We start from the raw sequence: 17,266 nt of genomic DNA on the forward strand, positions 1-17,266 counted from the left end.
ATATAGGGCAACGTATGGTCCTCTAGCTGTTCTCATATAAAACCTGTTGTAATTTGACAGAAGTGGGCGTGAAGCAGGATCTTCCTGCCATCTAACAGTCTGATAATTGAGCTTATCAGGAGGTGGGCTTCATGAAAAACCCTTTACTATGAGTAGGCAGCAGAACAATCAATACTGATATTGATTTTCACCAGTAGTAAGACTAGATGTGGACTGACAGAAGATATCCCACAGTGTGTAACATATTGCCTTTTTCAGAATAGATCCCTTTTTTAAGATATTCTCTTCCTCTTCTTTCCTCTAAATGGACATAAAGCACTTTGTACATAATGTCCTTGAATATGCTATGCATTCCTTTGGTTTATTTCAAGTGGTTATACAAGTAAACACCAACAGTGGACTTTAAAGCAATACATCACCAACAAAATTATAAATTGTATATGGATTACTCACCCTACCTTGAATTCTTGAATAAAATGTTTTTCTCGCCTGCCTCTATGGCGAATTTAGAAATTCTCACACAATTTGTGCAGTATAATCCAAGTCTCTTTAATCCGGTAGTATGCTGACTCCCAAACACATGCATCTTCACTAGAAAATTACAGCACGCTAGTAAGGTTTTAGTGAAGATGCATGTGTTTGGGCAGTAGTAGGCATAGGTCTGGATAAATGAGACTTGGATTATAATGCACAAGTTGTGTAGTTAGATTTTGTAAAATGATGTTTTGATATTATTTTGCTGTTGTTAAACGCTGCCCCTATTAACTTAAATTCATCAAGACTTTTTTTTCCATTTTTGATTCTTTGTTCAAGGCATGCGAAAAAACGGAAATATCCTCATGAATTCAAGCTAACGCAGGGTGCGTAATTGATATACAAAATGGTCGGTTTGTGTGTGAAGTGCTGCTTTAAATGCTTATTTCCTTATCATCCCACAAATCACAAGTATTGACAGTGTCATTTAAAATCCCAATGAGCAGTGCATTTCATTTTCTATTTCAGCCAACAGTAGAGAGATGGACTAGTTTAGATGTGTCTGACCTGTGCAACAGTGCCTTTACCACAGTGCCTTTTCAAAAAAAGAATAGAGCATGGATTCCTTATGAATAGAAAGAAAATATATAGTGCAGACTGACATCTGTAACTCTGTGTTAAAGGTGGAACAAGTGGTGAGATTTTTGACTCCAACCTACAGTAAATTCTGTGACCAAATGTATCTTGTATTAACATTTTTTAAAAGCCCCTCTATTTTTGATGGTTGAGTGATACCATGAATTAAAGAAAAGTGTTTAAAATCACAGGAGTATTGATGTGTATTATTGTTATATATATTGATTTGATGTATTATTTCACTCTGTATAACATACATGTATTCAATCACATTCACACCTGAGAGGTAACTGGTGAAGCTACAGTCAGATACCCAATCATTAGATCCTTTACCAATACAATAATGTATAGTAACTCCATTACAAGTAAAAGTCCTGTATTCAAAATCCTACTTGAGTTAGAATACCAAAGTATGATCATCAAAATGTATTAAAAGTACTCACTGTGCAGACTGTTACTGATGTATTATAATAATTTACATTATTTGCGTTGTAATACTAATGCATCCATGTGCTTGTTGGAAGATGAGGTTTTCTTAAGTTTTTTTTTTTATCAATACCTAAAGTCATTAAATGCAATTAATTTCAGACACAGCTGTATGAACAGAGATGGAGCTACTTTTAGCTGCTTTATATAGATTAAGATAGTTTAGTCCTGTGGTTCTCAACCTAGAGGTCCGTCCCTCTAAAGGGTCACATGAGAAATCTGAGGGGTTCATGAGATAATTAATAAGAGAAAAATAAGTTAAGAGGGGAAACAACTCCTAAACTAAACACTGATTTTTAGTCGAGAGAAGAGTATAGTCATAAGCCCAAAAGGTTGGAAACTGCTGGTTTAAAGAATAGAAATAGCAATTTGATTCAAGTGGGCAACAAAATTTAGTTTTCTTTCTGTGTAAACATTTTTTAAAGTTCAGCAACTTTAACAAAAATGAAACACGGTTGAGGGAGGATGAAGAAGAAATTTCAGACTAAAAAGATTAACTTTGAAGGACACCCACTTGATTGGACTGACCCAGGATAACAAAGCTTTATGTATTTTTTACTTTCAGGAGTAGGAATGTACTTTGTTCACCATCTCTTACAACAAAGTCCGGTAAGAAAGGATCTCTTGAAGGCCAGGAAAAACAATTACAGCGACAACAATCTCTCTCACCGTACACACACACTCAGTGGCTGCTTTATAATGAATACCTGTACAATTTAATGCAGCTGCTCCTGCTATTAGGTCTACCTTTATTATGTATATAATGCTCAGTTTTTGTTCACACTAGACAATAGAAAACAATTAGTAACACCTCTAAATCTAATGTATTCGAGCACAACAACACCTTTAACTATTACTTCAATAACAAACATAAACTTACATTTACACATTAAAAAAATTGTACTTAAGTACAGTGCTCATACAGGTTGGAGAGTAAATAGCATTACATGTTAAGCATGTAAAACCTGGTCTAAATGCACATTTCCCCCCCCCACATAGTAAATAATTATATTATTAGCATAATTTAGATATCTTACTACAGAAACTAATATAATTATACTTGTAATAAAAGTGTTGTATATATTTCACATTTTAACAATGTATTGTAAATCTCGAGGACAGCATACCATGGAGCCCTATCATGGAATACAAACTTGTAGCCCAGCTACTGACTGATTCTTTGTCCTCGTATTTACACAAAACGAGACTCAAAAGTGCTAGATTTTGTATTGAATTATCTTGATTTTGTCTACAACCCTTTTCTGGCACTATTCTTGGCATTTTCTTTTAGATGATGATTTTTAGACAAGCCTAAAGTTGGTTTCTATCTAACCTGCACATTTATTTTATTTCAATTTACTTTTCTCCGTCTGACATTTCCTTTTATAAAACATATGCAAATTACATATACAAATACACATTTTGTTAAAAGACTTGTAATGAGTATTCAAATGTAATAATTTGATCAGACAGACAGATGTGCTGTGTTCGTCAGTGGGGGAAAGCCTTAGAGCTCCCTCTATTGTCGACATATTTAATTGACGGGCAGGAAACGGCCGATTTCTCAGCAACAGTATTACATGTGTTATTACATTATGATGTAAAAATGGTAGTAATAGATACATTTGGATGGCCATACTTAAATAATGAATAAGCTTGATCAAATCGAAAAGAAACAATAAAAGGTCAACGAGATAAATAGATAAATAGAAAAATATGTTTTTCCTTTCCTAATTTCCGATTATTCCTCATTTCCTCCAGCAGGGGACCGAGCAGAGGAAATCTGTGAGGGAAGAAAAAAAGGAATCCAGGGATCTGAGTCAGCAGCAGTCTGCTTCTCCTCCTCAACTTCCGTGGATCGATTTCACCTCCGATCACCATACACTCAACTTTAACCTTCATCAGTGTGAATATGCATGAGTCTACATCACAATAGGAAGCGATCTGTGCGAGGTAGAAGACCAAGCCGAAACACAGAGGAGAGAAGAGTCTGTCTCGATGAGGTAACGTTAACTTTTTTTTTTTTTTTTACAGCTAAACACGCTGTATTTCAAAAGTTTAATTTATTCATGTGTGTGTAACTTTAACTTAATGTTATATCTTTCTTAACGTGTAACTTTACATCGTTAGTAGAATACTTTTGTGTTTGGATGTAAAAGAGAGTTTTAAAGTTTCAGTTTTGTGGTGGACCAAACCAAACTCTTTTTCTTCTTCTTTACCAGAAGCTTTGATGAGCAAGAGGATTAAAAAGGATCTGCACAGTAAGTGGATCAACACTGATTACAGTTGTCTGGCTGGACATGTGGTCGTTTTGCTAAACAGTGGATAACAGTATATTTGCTCTCACTACAGTTTATTATTTGAATGTCCGGCTCTCTATTTATTTCCAGTAAGCTCCAGTCTTTGTGGGGTATCAGTCAGGAGGTAGATGTGTGTGTGTGTGGGGGGGGGTATGGTCTATGTTCTGGTTGCCTGGGAAAGTTAAACAAATATGTAGATTGCAGGAAGAGATCATGAGCTATCCCAAATGTAATATGAACTAACACAAAGCTAGTGAGACTTTTTCTTCGTGCTTTTTGAAACTAACATTTTAATTAGAATATATTGTCCCACAGGAAGATTTTTTTTTTGCAGCATGGCCATATAAAAAAAAACCAACAATATACACAGTAATAACACTAATGGAAAACAATTGAGAGTAGAGCTGCATCTAATCAGTATTTTCATTCTGTTTTTCTAATTGATTTCTGTGAAATGTTTGCAGTATCGAACGTGATGTTTTCAAATTCAATAGATAGATATTCAGCTTTCCTATCAAAGAAGACTCAGAAAACCCGTTATTATTCCCATTTAAAATGCCGAACCAGTGGATTTTCTTCTTTTGGGGGGGTTGAAAGAGGGACTGAAACAATCAATTATTAAAGTAGTTTCAGATAAATTTTCTCCTGATCGATTAATCCAAATTGTTTCAGGTTAAGAAGTAATATTTTAAATATATTGTAGTGATAAAGTTAATGGTTACTCTTTCTTTAATCATTCTGTTTTAGTGCAACATAGACAGAAAGATGCTGCACAGGATACTCACAGCTATAAAGTGTCAGAAAAGAGTAAAAAAAACACCATTCTGATCCCGTTTCCCAGGGTGATGCATTAAAATGTCTTTTTTTCATAAATGTCGTATTAATTAAACGATTAGTCAACCTACAAGGGGCAGCAAATCCTCCTATTTGAAAGCACATTAGTTTGTTTTTGTTTCCTTACAAACTTCATGTTACATGTTGTAAGTTTTACTTCCAGTAGCAAGAGTAAATGCTGGCACCAGGTCTGATGTATGGGTCTAAAAATCAATCACTGCAGTTTAGATTTAATGAAGAAGCAGATTTAACATGTTAAAATGTCTTTCTTTTTCTGTCCAGCTCAACACGTGTCCCTCTACTAAACATTTCTGCAAAGCCTCATGTCGCTCCGAGTTTCAGGCATGAGTGTTCTTCCTCCTGTCCGAAAGGACCGTATCATTGCTCAGCTCCCTAAGGTAAAGTCATGTGCTATTATGATCCCCTTCAGTTGTCCACTATCCCCCTAAAACAGACTCACAACTCCTCTTCCTCTCTTGTAGTATTTCACGAAGGAGGCAGCCTTCCATACGAAGGGGGATTTCAACAATAAAGTGAAGACGGCCTGTCAGGAGCAGCGTACCGGCACTGTGGGGTGAGTGCAGCAACTAGCAGCCTGATGTTGCTGGATGTGATGTTTTTGTGGAAATTATTAATTTGTTACTTATTCTTCTATTCTTTTCAGCAGATTTAAAATTTCTAAGGTCATTGTTGTGGGTGACCTGGCTGTGGGGAAAACCTGTCTGATTAATAGGTAAGCTCAAACACTGTCACTGTTGCAGCTCTGGAAATAAATAACTCAAACAAAACATTACTCCGAGGACACGTACCTCCTTCACAGTGGCAAAATCTACTAAATTTGTTATTTTATTATCAAAAGTGTAGAAATAAACCTGTATTAAAATATAAAATGTAATAGACGGTGGTGTACTTAGGTACAGTTTTGAGTATTTATTTAATATGCTTATTATATTTAAGTAATTTAGATTTCTACACCACTACATTTTCAGACATTCTCAACTATTGTACTTCTTACTTCACTTCATGTATCTGGCAGCTGGAGTTACTAGTTGCTTTACAGATTATGTTTAACAAAACATATGATCAATTGATAAAATATGATTCTGTGCTATGGACATAACTATCCAACAGTATATAAAGTAGGTTAAAATGTGTCCCACCTCCACCAGCGGTAACATTTAAATGCTGTTTAATTGTTAAAGCTTAAGTAATATTATTTCAATAATATGATAGATGTAATAATAGAACTCTGAAAAACCCAACAAGTACTTAAACTTAAGGCATGTTGTGTTGAGGTCCTAGATTGCGTCCAACTAAATACCCCTCCTTTTCCAAGCGTGTTCGGTGGCCTTCAGGTAACATAAAAGGCTAACGCTAAAGCTGGTGTTTGGTTTGTCCCTTCTGGGCTACTGTAGAAACATGGTGTTTCAACATGGCGGACTCTTTGAAAAGGACCCTCTCCCTATGTAGATACAAACGGCTCAATCTAAGCTAACAAGCTTTTTATGTTTTCAGATTTTGCAAAGATGCTTTTGATAAAAACTACAAGGCAACGATCGGTGTTGACTTTGAGATGGAGCGCTTTGAAGTGCTGGGCGTTCCTTTCAGTCTTCAGCTGTGAGTCTAATTTCTTCATTACTAATAATAAAACAAAAAAAAGTAAACTGAGTCCGTCTGATTTTACATAAATATCTGTCCCTATTTCACAGATGGGACACTGCAGGCCAAGAAAGGTTCAAGTGCATTGCTTCTACGTACTACAGAGGAGCCCAGGGTGAGATATTTCTTTGTTTTAGGGCAGCATCCTCATTAGAAAATGTATTAAAGACCCAATTCTTTCCATGAACACAATGTCAGTTGGGAAAAGGAAGCTGTGTGTACATAACATTACTGGAATTTTTCTGTTAAATCGGTCAATTAATTTAATATTTTCCTCTTCTTTCAGTTGTGATTATTGCGTTTGATGTAAATGACATTGCCTCTTTGGGCCATGTGAGGTAAGCTGATTCATGATGAGCAGATTGTTGGGCAGTTTTCTTGCTCCAGCTGGGAGACTTGATCTTGTCTTGTTCTGTCTGCAGACAGTGGCTGGAAGACGCCCTGAAAGAGAACGACCCCACCGCTGTCCAGCTGTTCCTTGTTGGCACAAAGAAAGACCTGAGCGTACGTATGGTTACTGTTTGAAGTGGACATACATGTGAACATTTCTGTGTCTTTTACTGGAGTCAACTGTGAATGGTTTGAACCACAACTCAAAGCCTCTGTGTCCCGACTCAAAGCTCAGCAATGTATTTGCCTCGTCCTTCACTTTACTAGACTCCAAAGCTTTTCTGATAGAGGCTGAAACGATGGACATGCAGACATTTCTAAAACATTACTAACGTTATTCAAGCAGTGGTCTTCTATTTTAAGAAGTTTTTAATTTTAACTATTTGAAATGTGTATCTTATTTTACTCTACTGTGAATTTTGGAGGATATTTGGTATTTTGTTTTATTCTGTTTGGACAATGCTGTGGCTTTTATAACAAATTAGATTACTGGATTATGTAATTTAACTCTTTCTTATTTCAAGAGTACTTCCCTTTTACTTGAGTGATTTCTTTGCAGAAGAATCAATGTGACAGAGAACTGAATATATTGGGCCAAAACAAGCAATTTGCAACATATGTTTTATATTTATTCTACAATTTTATAGATTATACAATTGATCTATTAAGCAAGAAATTAGTGGTCAGATTAATTGTTAATATAAATAACTTGGATTTTCTCTGGTTTGTCCGTCAGTCTCCTGCACAGTATTCTCAGATCGAACAAGATGCCCTCAAAATTGCACAAGAGATCAGTGCAGAGTATTGGGCTGTTTCATCGCTGACAGGTGAGTGTTTGGATTGAATACTGTAAAATGACCATTAACCCCACCATTGACTCAGAGCCACTTAAGATGCAGTCAGAAAAGGGGAAGGGGTATCTTTTTCCTTTTTGCAGAAGGGAGTGCAGTCTGTCTTTGTGGGGAAGCAGTGGAGGGTCTTACATTTTTGGATGCCCCAGATTTATGTTTAATTTAATTATCTTGTGAGACATACTCTCGAAAGATCAAATAGTCATGTAAAAACATGCCTTTAGTATTCAGCATTTATCTTCGTTTTTCAAAAACATTGAGGATATGGTGAGAGAAAAAAGTTAAATGGGAATACAGAATTTATTCAGTAGCTCTTAGTTTAATAACAAGACACACTGTATTTTATTGAATTGAATCGCTAATTCCACTCCTAATCAGTGATTTGAGCTGCAGAAAAACGATTGTTCCATTGACATTTTAATCTTTAAATCAGGAATGATGTGTGAAATTAGGGAGGTGGGTCCGGCACTTTTTTTCCTATGTAATGATGACGATCAGAGGTTAATATTAATAATCCTTGAGAGGGTCTTGCTTTTTAAGAAAGTTAAACATCCTCTCAAACCTTATCATTTACTAACAGTTCTTTACTGATTAATATTTCCTCAATGCTGTAGGGGAAAACGTCAAAGAGTTTTTCTTTCGAGTTGCATCGTTGGCATTCGAGACCAACGTTCTTGCTGAGTTGGAGAAAAGTGGGTCGAGGCAGATTGGGGGTGTCGTCAGTGAGTATCCAAACTAACTGCAATCATGAAAACCTTCACATTTGTCACATTGTTTTAACATCCTGCTATTAATTTGTTCCAGGAATAAACAGCACTTCAAACAATGCGTACGCTTCATCAAAGAAGAAGCAGCAGAACTGCTGTCAATAAGGATGGCAGCAGAAGTTTAAAGTCTAAGGTACAGACTGAAAATGAGGGAAAAGACTGGAGGGATTTCTGTGGTCAAGGCAGGAGGAGGGACCCTGGAGTTTTACTTCCTGACATGTTTGAGTTCAGTTTTTCCTGGCCTAGAAAGAGTTTTCCTCTGTGGGATGTGGATTCTTGTGGTGTTGCTCAGAGTTACAGAGTAACACAGCAATTACACACAAAATGACTGTTCTGTTACTGCAGAGATGCCAAAGAGAGACTGTGGATGTTTTTAAGATGGCGTATGTGTGGATCTCGCTGCTGTATTTTGTTTAACAATTACTTCACAACACCTTTTAAAGTCAGTTGTTTTAAATGTCAGTTTTTACTTGGTACTAAACCTCTTTTCATGGTAATGTTGATCAGACCGTCACCATCTTTCTGTTAAAAGTAAAAGATTATGCATTATGTGGTATTTGTTATAAAAAGTATGTTGGTACGTAGATGTTCATGCATGACTGGTGACAATAAGAAGCCTTACATGTAGGGACTTAGGACCCAGGGGGATATAAGCGAAACATGGCAACCTGAGGGGGAGTCTGTGTTGTTAGAGCAACTGAGGAGTAATGCTAATAAAGAGTTTCAGTTAAGAGCAGTTTGTTCTCATGTATATATATCATATATGTGTCTTTGAAAACACGTCACAGTCAATCTTAAGAAAAAAAACATTGATTTGAAGAAACACTGAAAAAGTAATTCGAATTTTGTGTAGCCGGAAGGTTTTTTTATGCTTAACTATCCTGTTTGTCATCTCACGACCCCTATGGATTTATCTTCTGACTGGTTTCAATCTCCCGGTTGGGAACCATTGTGTTAGATGCAGACTTTTGTTTTAATCAACAGTGTGTGCTTCAAAGGTACTGAATTTGGATGATCATTTTTTTATGTCAATAACTGAAATAGTGTGTTTTAATATTTTAAGCATTTATTTTCTTTAAAATTTCTCATGGTATGTTTTACATTTAATAAAAAATATATTAAAAAACATTTCAATGTGTTTTGAAAATAACATTTTTCAAAACTGTATTTTCATAAAAAATAAACATGTATATGCAGATAAACTTTCTTGACCATCTCAGTTATGGAAAATATCACTATTCCCCTTTTCTTTTTGACCAAAGTTGTAAGAAATCATCTTCTCTTTTTCAGTTGAAGCTTTTAAAGGAATCAAGATACTTCTGGTCAATTTGGCTCTGGAGCTCCTCGGGGATGCAGTGAGAGAATTTGTAATTTTCTTTAATCCACTGTCCTCCTTCAGTGTTCTCGATGGCCACGGCTGCTACACCTGCAGGAAAGTGTAAATACGTTTCAATTTTAAATGAGGATCTTTGAATTATGTTAGATTATAACCAGTGGTGGAAGAAGTTTTTTCAGATATTTTACTCAAGTAAAAGTAGCAATTGTTAATCTAACAACAATACTATATTTAATTTGTTTGAAATATTTTTGTATAAATAATTAAGTCCGATATTTCCCTTTGATGTTGGAGATGTAGTGGAGTAAAAGAATAAAGTAGCATAAAATGGAAATACTAGTAAACTACAAGTACAGCAAAATTGTATTTAAGTACAGTACTTGTGTAATTGTACTTTGATAATTCCCCCAGTGACTATAAGGTAACGATCTCGACTGACCTACAACAGTGGCTCCGAGCTTCTCCACCAGCTGGATCGCAGCCTTCATAGTGCCTCCAGTCTCTATCCATTGGTCCACTAACAGCAGCCTCATACCTGCAGAAAGGATCGACATGTAAACCACAAAGTCAAGTGTTTAGAGAAAATCATCCTAATTTTTTTTTTTTTTTTTTAAAGAGGACATGGCAAACACCATTATAAACAGAATTTAGATAAGGTAAACAAAAGTTAAAATGAATAGTAAACATAGTTATACTGTATCCAATGCAAAGCAAACAACAACACAAGTAATACATTGTTATATAAAACAATCCGGTAAATACGTGCATATGTTGAAATGTAAAATTGCACCAAAAGGATTAAGTAAATAATCCAAATTAAATCTAACATTAACATTGTTCTCTCTGTTTATGATTTATTCCTCCACCAAAGGACTAGCCTGAACTATAAAATCAAATTAAATAAAAATAATAATAAGAAAAATAATATTTAAATAAATAGACCAATAAATCTCCAATAACAGTTTTCCAAATTGTAGGAAACAATTGTTACATTTATGGAGATAATCTTTGACAGGTTAAAAATCAATAAAAGAGATTGAACCTCATAATATCTGATATGTCAAAGAAACATCAACATTTTTAATATTCACATTAACACTAGAGGGTGCTGTGTCACAGGGGAAAAATGGACATAATGTTGAGTAGACCTGGGGTTAAAATCATTTGGGACATGCGTCGTTCAAGTTAAGGTTACTTTTACATGATTAGTTAATTAATTTAATAGCCATGATAGAATAAGTAACTATTTTCGTAATCAATTAAACATTTCTCAAAGAACAAGGCCAAATTTGTTTTTGGTGGTTGCAGCTTTGATACTTTTCTTTGTCATATATAATGATGAACTGAATATCTTTGGGTTTTAGACTTTTGATTGGATGACACTTTGGGCTGTGTATTATTATTATGGACATTGTTCCTTATTTTCTAATCAACAAAATAATCAACAAATTAATTAATGAATTATGAAAACTCTTGTTGCTTGATGGGATTTTTTATATACAAGAATGTTAAATCCAGGATCGAGGTCCTCTTCAAATCGTTGTGTTTAAATATTACTCATAATCAAAAATGTTACTGATAAATACAGCTTTGCATTGAAGCTTTTTCAGATTCTCACCATCCCTAAAACACTTAGAGTACACAGTTTTGGTGGCAGATGATGATCTAAGTAATCACTGAACCCATGTTGACTTTTTACATAGACATAATCCAATTACAAGACTGACTATTTACAAAATACACCAATAACATAGGTCTAAACTGACTGATATCCTTGTCAGCAAGTGTGGTCTTTTTTAAAATATATATTTTAAGATGTAGCTGTAACAACCCTTAGGTGTCCAAAGATCTCCTCAAAAGAAATTACTGATATGGTTTAAGGGTAAAAAAATAAGTATGATTAACCTGGTTTGAGCACATCCAGTCTTACTTCCATAGTCTTTTCTCTGCCTGTGTAGTCTGTGTAGTTTTGATTTTGGGTAGCGACACACAAGTGTCCTGCTTTTCGAATGGCCAGAAAACCTTTTCCGAGGGTGGTAGCAACAGACGCACCTGAAAAACATTTTTCAGAAACAGTTATCAACAATGACAGAATGATATCTCAGAAATAATCAACGTCTGTGGCTAACCAGCAATGAAAAGTATAATGCCATGTGCTATGAGTAGTCATAGTATCTAAATTTAGTAACTTGAGTCAGGGATTAGGTTTCCTGACCGATGTACTAGCAGAGTAACTTAAAATAAATGAGTGTGGTAGACCAAGTGTCTCTCGAGCTCTTAACCAACCATTTACTTTCCTTCTTAAAGTGAATTGGTGTGTTTTCATACCAAGAATGAACCCCATTGCATCTATCCCGGCAACCAAGTCAATAGTGTCACTGTGGAATGGACTGAGAAGGTCTTTGACACAGTCTGCAAGAGCCTGAATGGAGTGCAAAGACAGTAAATGCACAAAATGCAAAATGTGCACACACACAGCTTGCATATTATTCTTATAAATGAGTTTTATGCGGTGTTCAATGAGAAGGGAAACAGTATCAGTAACTAAAAAATCATCCCCCCCATCATACCTGGGAGTTACAGTAGAGTCTGGACGGGTCCAGCCAGGCAAACGATGGTCCTTTTGTGTTGGGTGCCATCAGAGAAAGGTACCATCCTTTATGTCTGTCTGCAGGAGCGGCCAACACGTCCATTTGACAAACAACACTTCGCTTCTGTGCTGTTAGAGGGAGAAACTGGGGTGAATGAAGTGGACTGTGAATGAGAAAGTGACCCGTCTCAGGTTCCAGTGGGAGGAATTGTGGGTGGGAGGGGGCTGTTTTATTCACTGTAAAGTTATAATGATTTGAAGACCAGTCTCAGACTTTTAAACTATTGTAGAAGAAAGTAGGTTTTATTTTAATCTGATATTGTGTTTGTTTATCCTCATTAAGTGCCTGCCTTGACAGTAATATCTGTGTTAAGACAACCTGTTAACATGTATTATTAGACTTACCTTATTAGACCTAGCACTGCAGGCCAACATGTAGCATTTGCATGGTGGAATTATCAAGATAGCTGACTAGCCTGCTTGCTAATTCAACCATGGTAAAATGCTACACTGGTGTCAGAAAATGAACCGTACAAGGTTGTCACTAATCTGGTGATAGTGATGTGCTTTCCTACCCTGTGTGTGGATGACGCATTAAGTTGTTAACTTTGACTCATTTACTCTAGATCTCTACGCTTCTTTACGTTAGTAACGTCCACTGCCGGTTCCAGTCGTCATTGCAAAACCTCACCTCAGTGAGTCCACGACTTGCCGTAGGTCAGTTTATTTTATACTGAAGTAAGGGCGCTACACTGTTCGCAAGATGCAGATACCACTTGACATGAAACATGAAACGCTTCACCACAATCATCGGTTTTCTTCTACAGCTTCAGCAAAGTAATGTTCACTGGAAATGGTGACCTAGATCATTGTAGTTTCTGAATATTGCTTTTATTCTGTAGTTGAATGAAATCAAACACTTTGGCATGCATTTGAAAATGACGTAAAGTATTTGGGGTTTGCAACAGTTAGAACGACCCTTTAACAGAGCAATGTTGTATTTCAAAATTGATTCGCTACAGTGAATCAATAAAATAAATGTATTTTTGTGATTTGACCTGAAGCTCTAAAATAATATTAAAATACTGTCATTTTTCTCATGGGATCTGTGCCAATCTTGGTCTGGTATTACATTAAGACACAGTTTCAGCTCATATTTTAAACTTTATGAGAATTGGTAATAAACATGATGTTGGACTGATTTCATGTTCCAAAGTTTGACACAGAAAATGACGTATTACTTTTAAATACAATTCTTTACAATAGGTTTTCACATCAGAGATTGGTATGCAGAATACTACCCTCCCAAATCCCAGATATTTGGATTTCGGTCAATACCATATAGTCTTAGGTGCCTACTGTGCAACATAAACAAATCCAACTCTGTAGTCACTTGATACCACTTGATATCAACACTAAACTGGACAAAGTCTGACCAATGATCCTCTAAAAATGTTCATTTTTTCTGTCATGCATGCTTCATGTGGTCTGAATACCAGAGGATTGATGTCAAAGTAAACTCAGCTTGCAATCCTGTTCACAGCTGGAACAACAAAACCTATTATTTTAAAGTACTTTTCAAAGTTCTCAGACTAGAAAGTTTATTGCCGCTCATCTGGAATTTCATCCCAGTATTGTGCAACAGAGTTCAAGCTGAGCTAAGGGGTGTTCACCTTTCTGCCAACAATGACTTTCCCACAGTTTTGTCTCATATGCATCATGATCCAACTGACCTTAAAGTAAACTGAATGCTTGTGTGCTTTATTTTAAACTTGTTTGAAACTCAATTGTTTGCAAGTTAACAATATTAAAAAAATGACTAAATCTGAGTAGATATTCACATATTAACATGACTGATGGTAGTGTGTGAGCTCATGCTCATGCATTTATCTCATAGAGAAATGCTTAATCCTGCAGTAACAATCGTTTTGGCCACCCGGGGGCAGCATAAACAAGCTGTAAACACAACACTGACAGAGACTATCATAACCTTTATGAGGAACTTTCATTTTGTGTTGATTTTAGTCCCTGTGGAAAGAAACGGTAAAGTAATAGGAGTTTTTGGTGAACTTGCATGATTTTTTTCTGATTTCACCAGAGTTAGACCAGTTGCCACCGATGACAAGCATTAAGAATAACTTTATAGAAATAGCCAATCTTATCGCTTATGCTTTACTTATGTAGGTCATATAGAGGCATTAGTATTAAATTGAGGCTGTTTCATAACCACTTAAAGCTTCGTCATTGTAACTTTAAGTTGATATGACAAACAGTATTTTATTTAGAGCCGGATGAGAACGGTGAGACTCAATCAAAACATGACACACAAAAAAGACAACCCCGGCAAAAAGGAGGGTTTTGAGATATCAAACTTTAGAGCAGCTTTAGAAAAAAAACATGCTAAACATATCACTGCTAATATTTTTGAAAGTATCTTTTTTGGTGATAATCCGACAGGGCCCATACCCGTTCTCCTCAATTTGCTGTTACACTGCTCAATCCCTTGTTTGAATGCGCTGTTTGTTTGCAGCAGTTTCACTGTATTGGCCTGCTGCTTCATGAGGGACCTCCTGGTAAAATAAATGTAAAAAATGTAATAATTAATACATTATTGCGGGGAATACAATTAGTTACAAGAAAAGAACAAGAAGAGGAAAAGGGGTACAAAGGCCGACAATTTTAAATGACAAAGACGTTTTTGAGGAATTGTGATGACCATAGTCCTGAAGACTTTCTAATTTGTCAGTCCTTTTGGTGTTCAATAGAACAGATTCATTTCATGCTTTAACTGGATGATATTGGGTTTTCTTTCAGACCATTTGCTTTAAAAGAAATACTAACTTCTGCCAACTACAAGTCAAAGACGCAACCTTGTCGCCAGAAATGAATGTTGGCATTGTTTGTTTCTGCAAACCGTGGATACGTTAAATTTGACGTTTCTGAACCAAAAATATATTTCATAAATCTTTTTCATATCAGCCGCGTATCACACCTGCAGAAATGCACGATACCACGTGGTCAGCGCTGTGAAAGGATAGTTAGGTTGAGACATCAGAGCTACTTGCATAAAGTTATCCCAACATACCGCCTCTGGAGCAAAGTAAAATGTAAGTAACTATCAGAACCAGCCATCTTAAATTGTGGAACAATGATCAGCAGCAACCAAGGAACTGTATGCAATGCATTAATGCAGAAGTATATCAATTTCTAAATAAGGCTACTCAGTACCACCAAAATATATATACTACTATATACAATAGAATATGTATCAATGTCTTTAAATGGCACTTTACATAGCAACAATGTTGATGAGGGAAATGCATTCTCTCTTAACTTTGCAAGAAACACTTTGCACCTGCATCCACATTATCAGTGCAGCACTGAGCTCACAGTAAAGTGTGAGTCAGATGCTGACTCATCAACTCATTCAAAGCAGCTTGTAAAACTTGTTTGAAAGGATTGTTTCCCAGGGGGAATAAATACAATACGTATTTTATCAAGTGTCACATTTCTCTTTCACTGGGAGCTGTTCTCCACATGAACTCCAAATTATCAGCAGGATTATCAGACTCATTTCTTTCTCTAAATCCCCCGCTGCAGTGACCAATCTAATTCACAAGAAACCTTTCTTGCCCCTCCCTCAAGATCTGGTCGAATGTTGCCTCTGGTGATTTTACATCATCTTTCTCCGCCTTCCAACAATCCGATTTCAGTGCCTTGAGTAGGCTGGATCTCCGCCTCTAGAGCTCTGTGTAAGTCCAGCCATGTGACAAAACACTGGGCTGATTAGAAACCCAACCTGACAAGAGGTTTTTCTTTTCTTTGGGAACAGCCACTTGTTCAGAGATGCAGAGGAATGTGCTGTGCATCATTTTCTGAACTCACAAGGGATTTTAGTGAGAATTTGTCAAAGATATTTCAAATGTAAACCACCATAGGTCAAACACAGATATACAAAACAAATCATGCATGAAACATGTTTCCTGAAAATACAAAGTGCAGCAACACTGCAGCTGCTGATACATAATAACTGAATGTATGAATACATGTTGCACAATGCTGCATGTACATTTTCAACCAATGCAACAAAAGAAGGAAACAAAATTTGAATATTTTTTACAATCTTATTTTTCAGACATTTATGACTACAACAAAATCCATAAGTCACAAATAAATCAAGTGTTATATAAAAATGGGGAAATCAGGAATAATACTAATTAAATGCTCTACACTGTAAAGAATTTTTCCATTAAATAATAGTAAAGTGCTGGCAGCAGAGACGCCAGCCACTTACTGTGATTCTACAGTACTCATACTGTGAAATTACTTAACAGCCTGTATTCTACTTTACATTACTGTAAAGTAGAATACAGTATATTTCTGTATTTTTTCAATCTTCAGTAAAATACTGGCAGCAGAGATGCCAGCAATATACTGTAATTCTACAGTAGTCATACTGTTGAACTGTTTCACAGTCTATTTCAGTAAAAATTAATGAACTATATTTCTGTGATTATTTGAGTTTACAGTAACATTCTGGTTAGGTTACTTTAAATTCTGTTTACTGTAGACAGGCCAAATTGATAATACAATAACTCAGTTTAGCAGATTAGAATATCTAAAATATCAACATAGACATATGTATTATAATGGAAATTATGCAACATAAGGATTAAACAACTTAGAAAGGATATAATTCAAACTCACTTTTATTAACAGGGCAGTGTCAACATAAATACTACTACTGTAAAAAACAAAAAAAAACTTAAAAAAAACACTTGGACGACACATCGAAACAAGCCAGAAAGATTTGGAGTAGCAAAATGAAAACTGTGAGGTAGGCTTAGTTTCCCTCTTGAAAAAGTCCTGTGAGGTAGGCTCCTGTTTTGCCTCTTAAAGGAGTCCTTTGAGCTCGGTGCATCAGCAAGAGTCGGGGTGGTTGT

General features: G+C 35.8%; 2 protein-coding genes across 4 annotated transcripts; one reads left to right on the top strand and one right to left on the bottom strand.

Annotated features, from left to right (window-relative positions):
• The first annotated feature begins 3,414 nt into the window (after positions 1 to 3,414).
• rab34a (RAB34, member RAS oncogene family a) lies at positions 3,415 to 9,508 on the top strand. Of its 3 annotated transcripts, none has more exons than XM_054599800.1 (12): positions 3,415 to 3,599; positions 3,819 to 3,857; positions 5,013 to 5,128; positions 5,213 to 5,304; positions 5,395 to 5,463; positions 6,246 to 6,347; positions 6,440 to 6,504; positions 6,676 to 6,727; positions 6,812 to 6,893; positions 7,516 to 7,606; positions 8,245 to 8,352; positions 8,435 to 9,508. In XM_054599800.1, exons 3-12 carry the CDS (start codon positions 5,054 to 5,056, stop codon positions 8,500 to 8,502), a joined length of 804 nt encoding a protein of 267 aa, XP_054455775.1. In that variant the 5' UTR covers positions 3,415 to 3,599; positions 3,819 to 3,857; positions 5,013 to 5,053; the 3' UTR covers positions 8,503 to 9,508. The 3 variants fall into 3 exon arrangements, with proteins under 3 accessions (XP_054455775.1, XP_054455794.1, XP_054455785.1); XM_054599819.1 differs by having other exon boundaries at positions 5,398 to 5,463; XM_054599810.1 differs by having other exon boundaries at positions 3,822 to 3,857.
• A 175-nt stretch (positions 9,509 to 9,683) lies between these two features.
• On the bottom strand, positions 9,684 to 13,002 carry zgc:174895 (uncharacterized protein LOC100126024 homolog). The gene is made up of 6 exons (XM_054605107.1): positions 12,899 to 13,002; positions 12,304 to 12,452; positions 12,062 to 12,155; positions 11,639 to 11,785; positions 10,173 to 10,268; positions 9,684 to 9,823 (listed from the first exon to the last, which is right to left on the bottom strand). Exons 2-6 carry the CDS (start codon positions 12,424 to 12,426, stop codon positions 9,684 to 9,686), a joined length of 600 nt encoding a protein of 199 aa, XP_054461082.1. The 5' UTR covers positions 12,427 to 12,452; positions 12,899 to 13,002.
• Between the last annotated feature and the right edge of the window lie 4,264 nt (positions 13,003 to 17,266).

Source organism: Anoplopoma fimbria, chromosome 1, assembly GCF_027596085.1.
Source record: "Anoplopoma fimbria isolate UVic2021 breed Golden Eagle Sablefish chromosome 1, Afim_UVic_2022, whole genome shotgun sequence".
Classification (NCBI taxonomy): Eukaryota; Metazoa; Chordata; class Actinopteri; order Perciformes; family Anoplopomatidae; genus Anoplopoma; species Anoplopoma fimbria.

What these genes read in the sequence shown, in the direction of transcription:
- rab34a (XM_054599800.1), top strand. Translation starts at nt 5,054, where the DNA reads ATGTCGCTCCGAGTTTCAGGCATGAGTGTTCTTCCTCCTGTCCGAAAG. An exon ending in GTTCCTTTCAGTCTTCAGCT is followed by an intron (nt 6,348 to 6,439) that starts GTGAGTCTAATT and finishes CCTATTTCACAG; the next exon opens with ATGGGACACTGCAGGCCAAG. An exon ending in GGCTGTTTCATCGCTGACAG is followed by an intron (nt 7,607 to 8,244) that starts GTGAGTGTTTGG and finishes TCAATGCTGTAG; the next exon opens with GGGAAAACGTCAAAGAGTTT.
- zgc:174895 (XM_054605107.1), bottom strand. Translation starts at nt 12,426, where the DNA reads ATGGACGTGTTGGCCGCTCCTGCAGACAGACATAAAGGATGGTACCTT. An exon ending in GACTCTACTGTAACTCCCAG is followed by an intron (nt 12,156 to 12,303) that starts GTATGATGGGGG and finishes CACTCCATTCAG; the next exon opens with GCTCTTGCAGACTGTGTCAA. An exon ending in ACTGGATGTGCTCAAACCAG is followed by an intron (nt 10,269 to 11,638) that starts GTTAATCATACT and finishes TCCTTTCTGCAG; the next exon opens with GTATGAGGCTGCTGTTAGTG.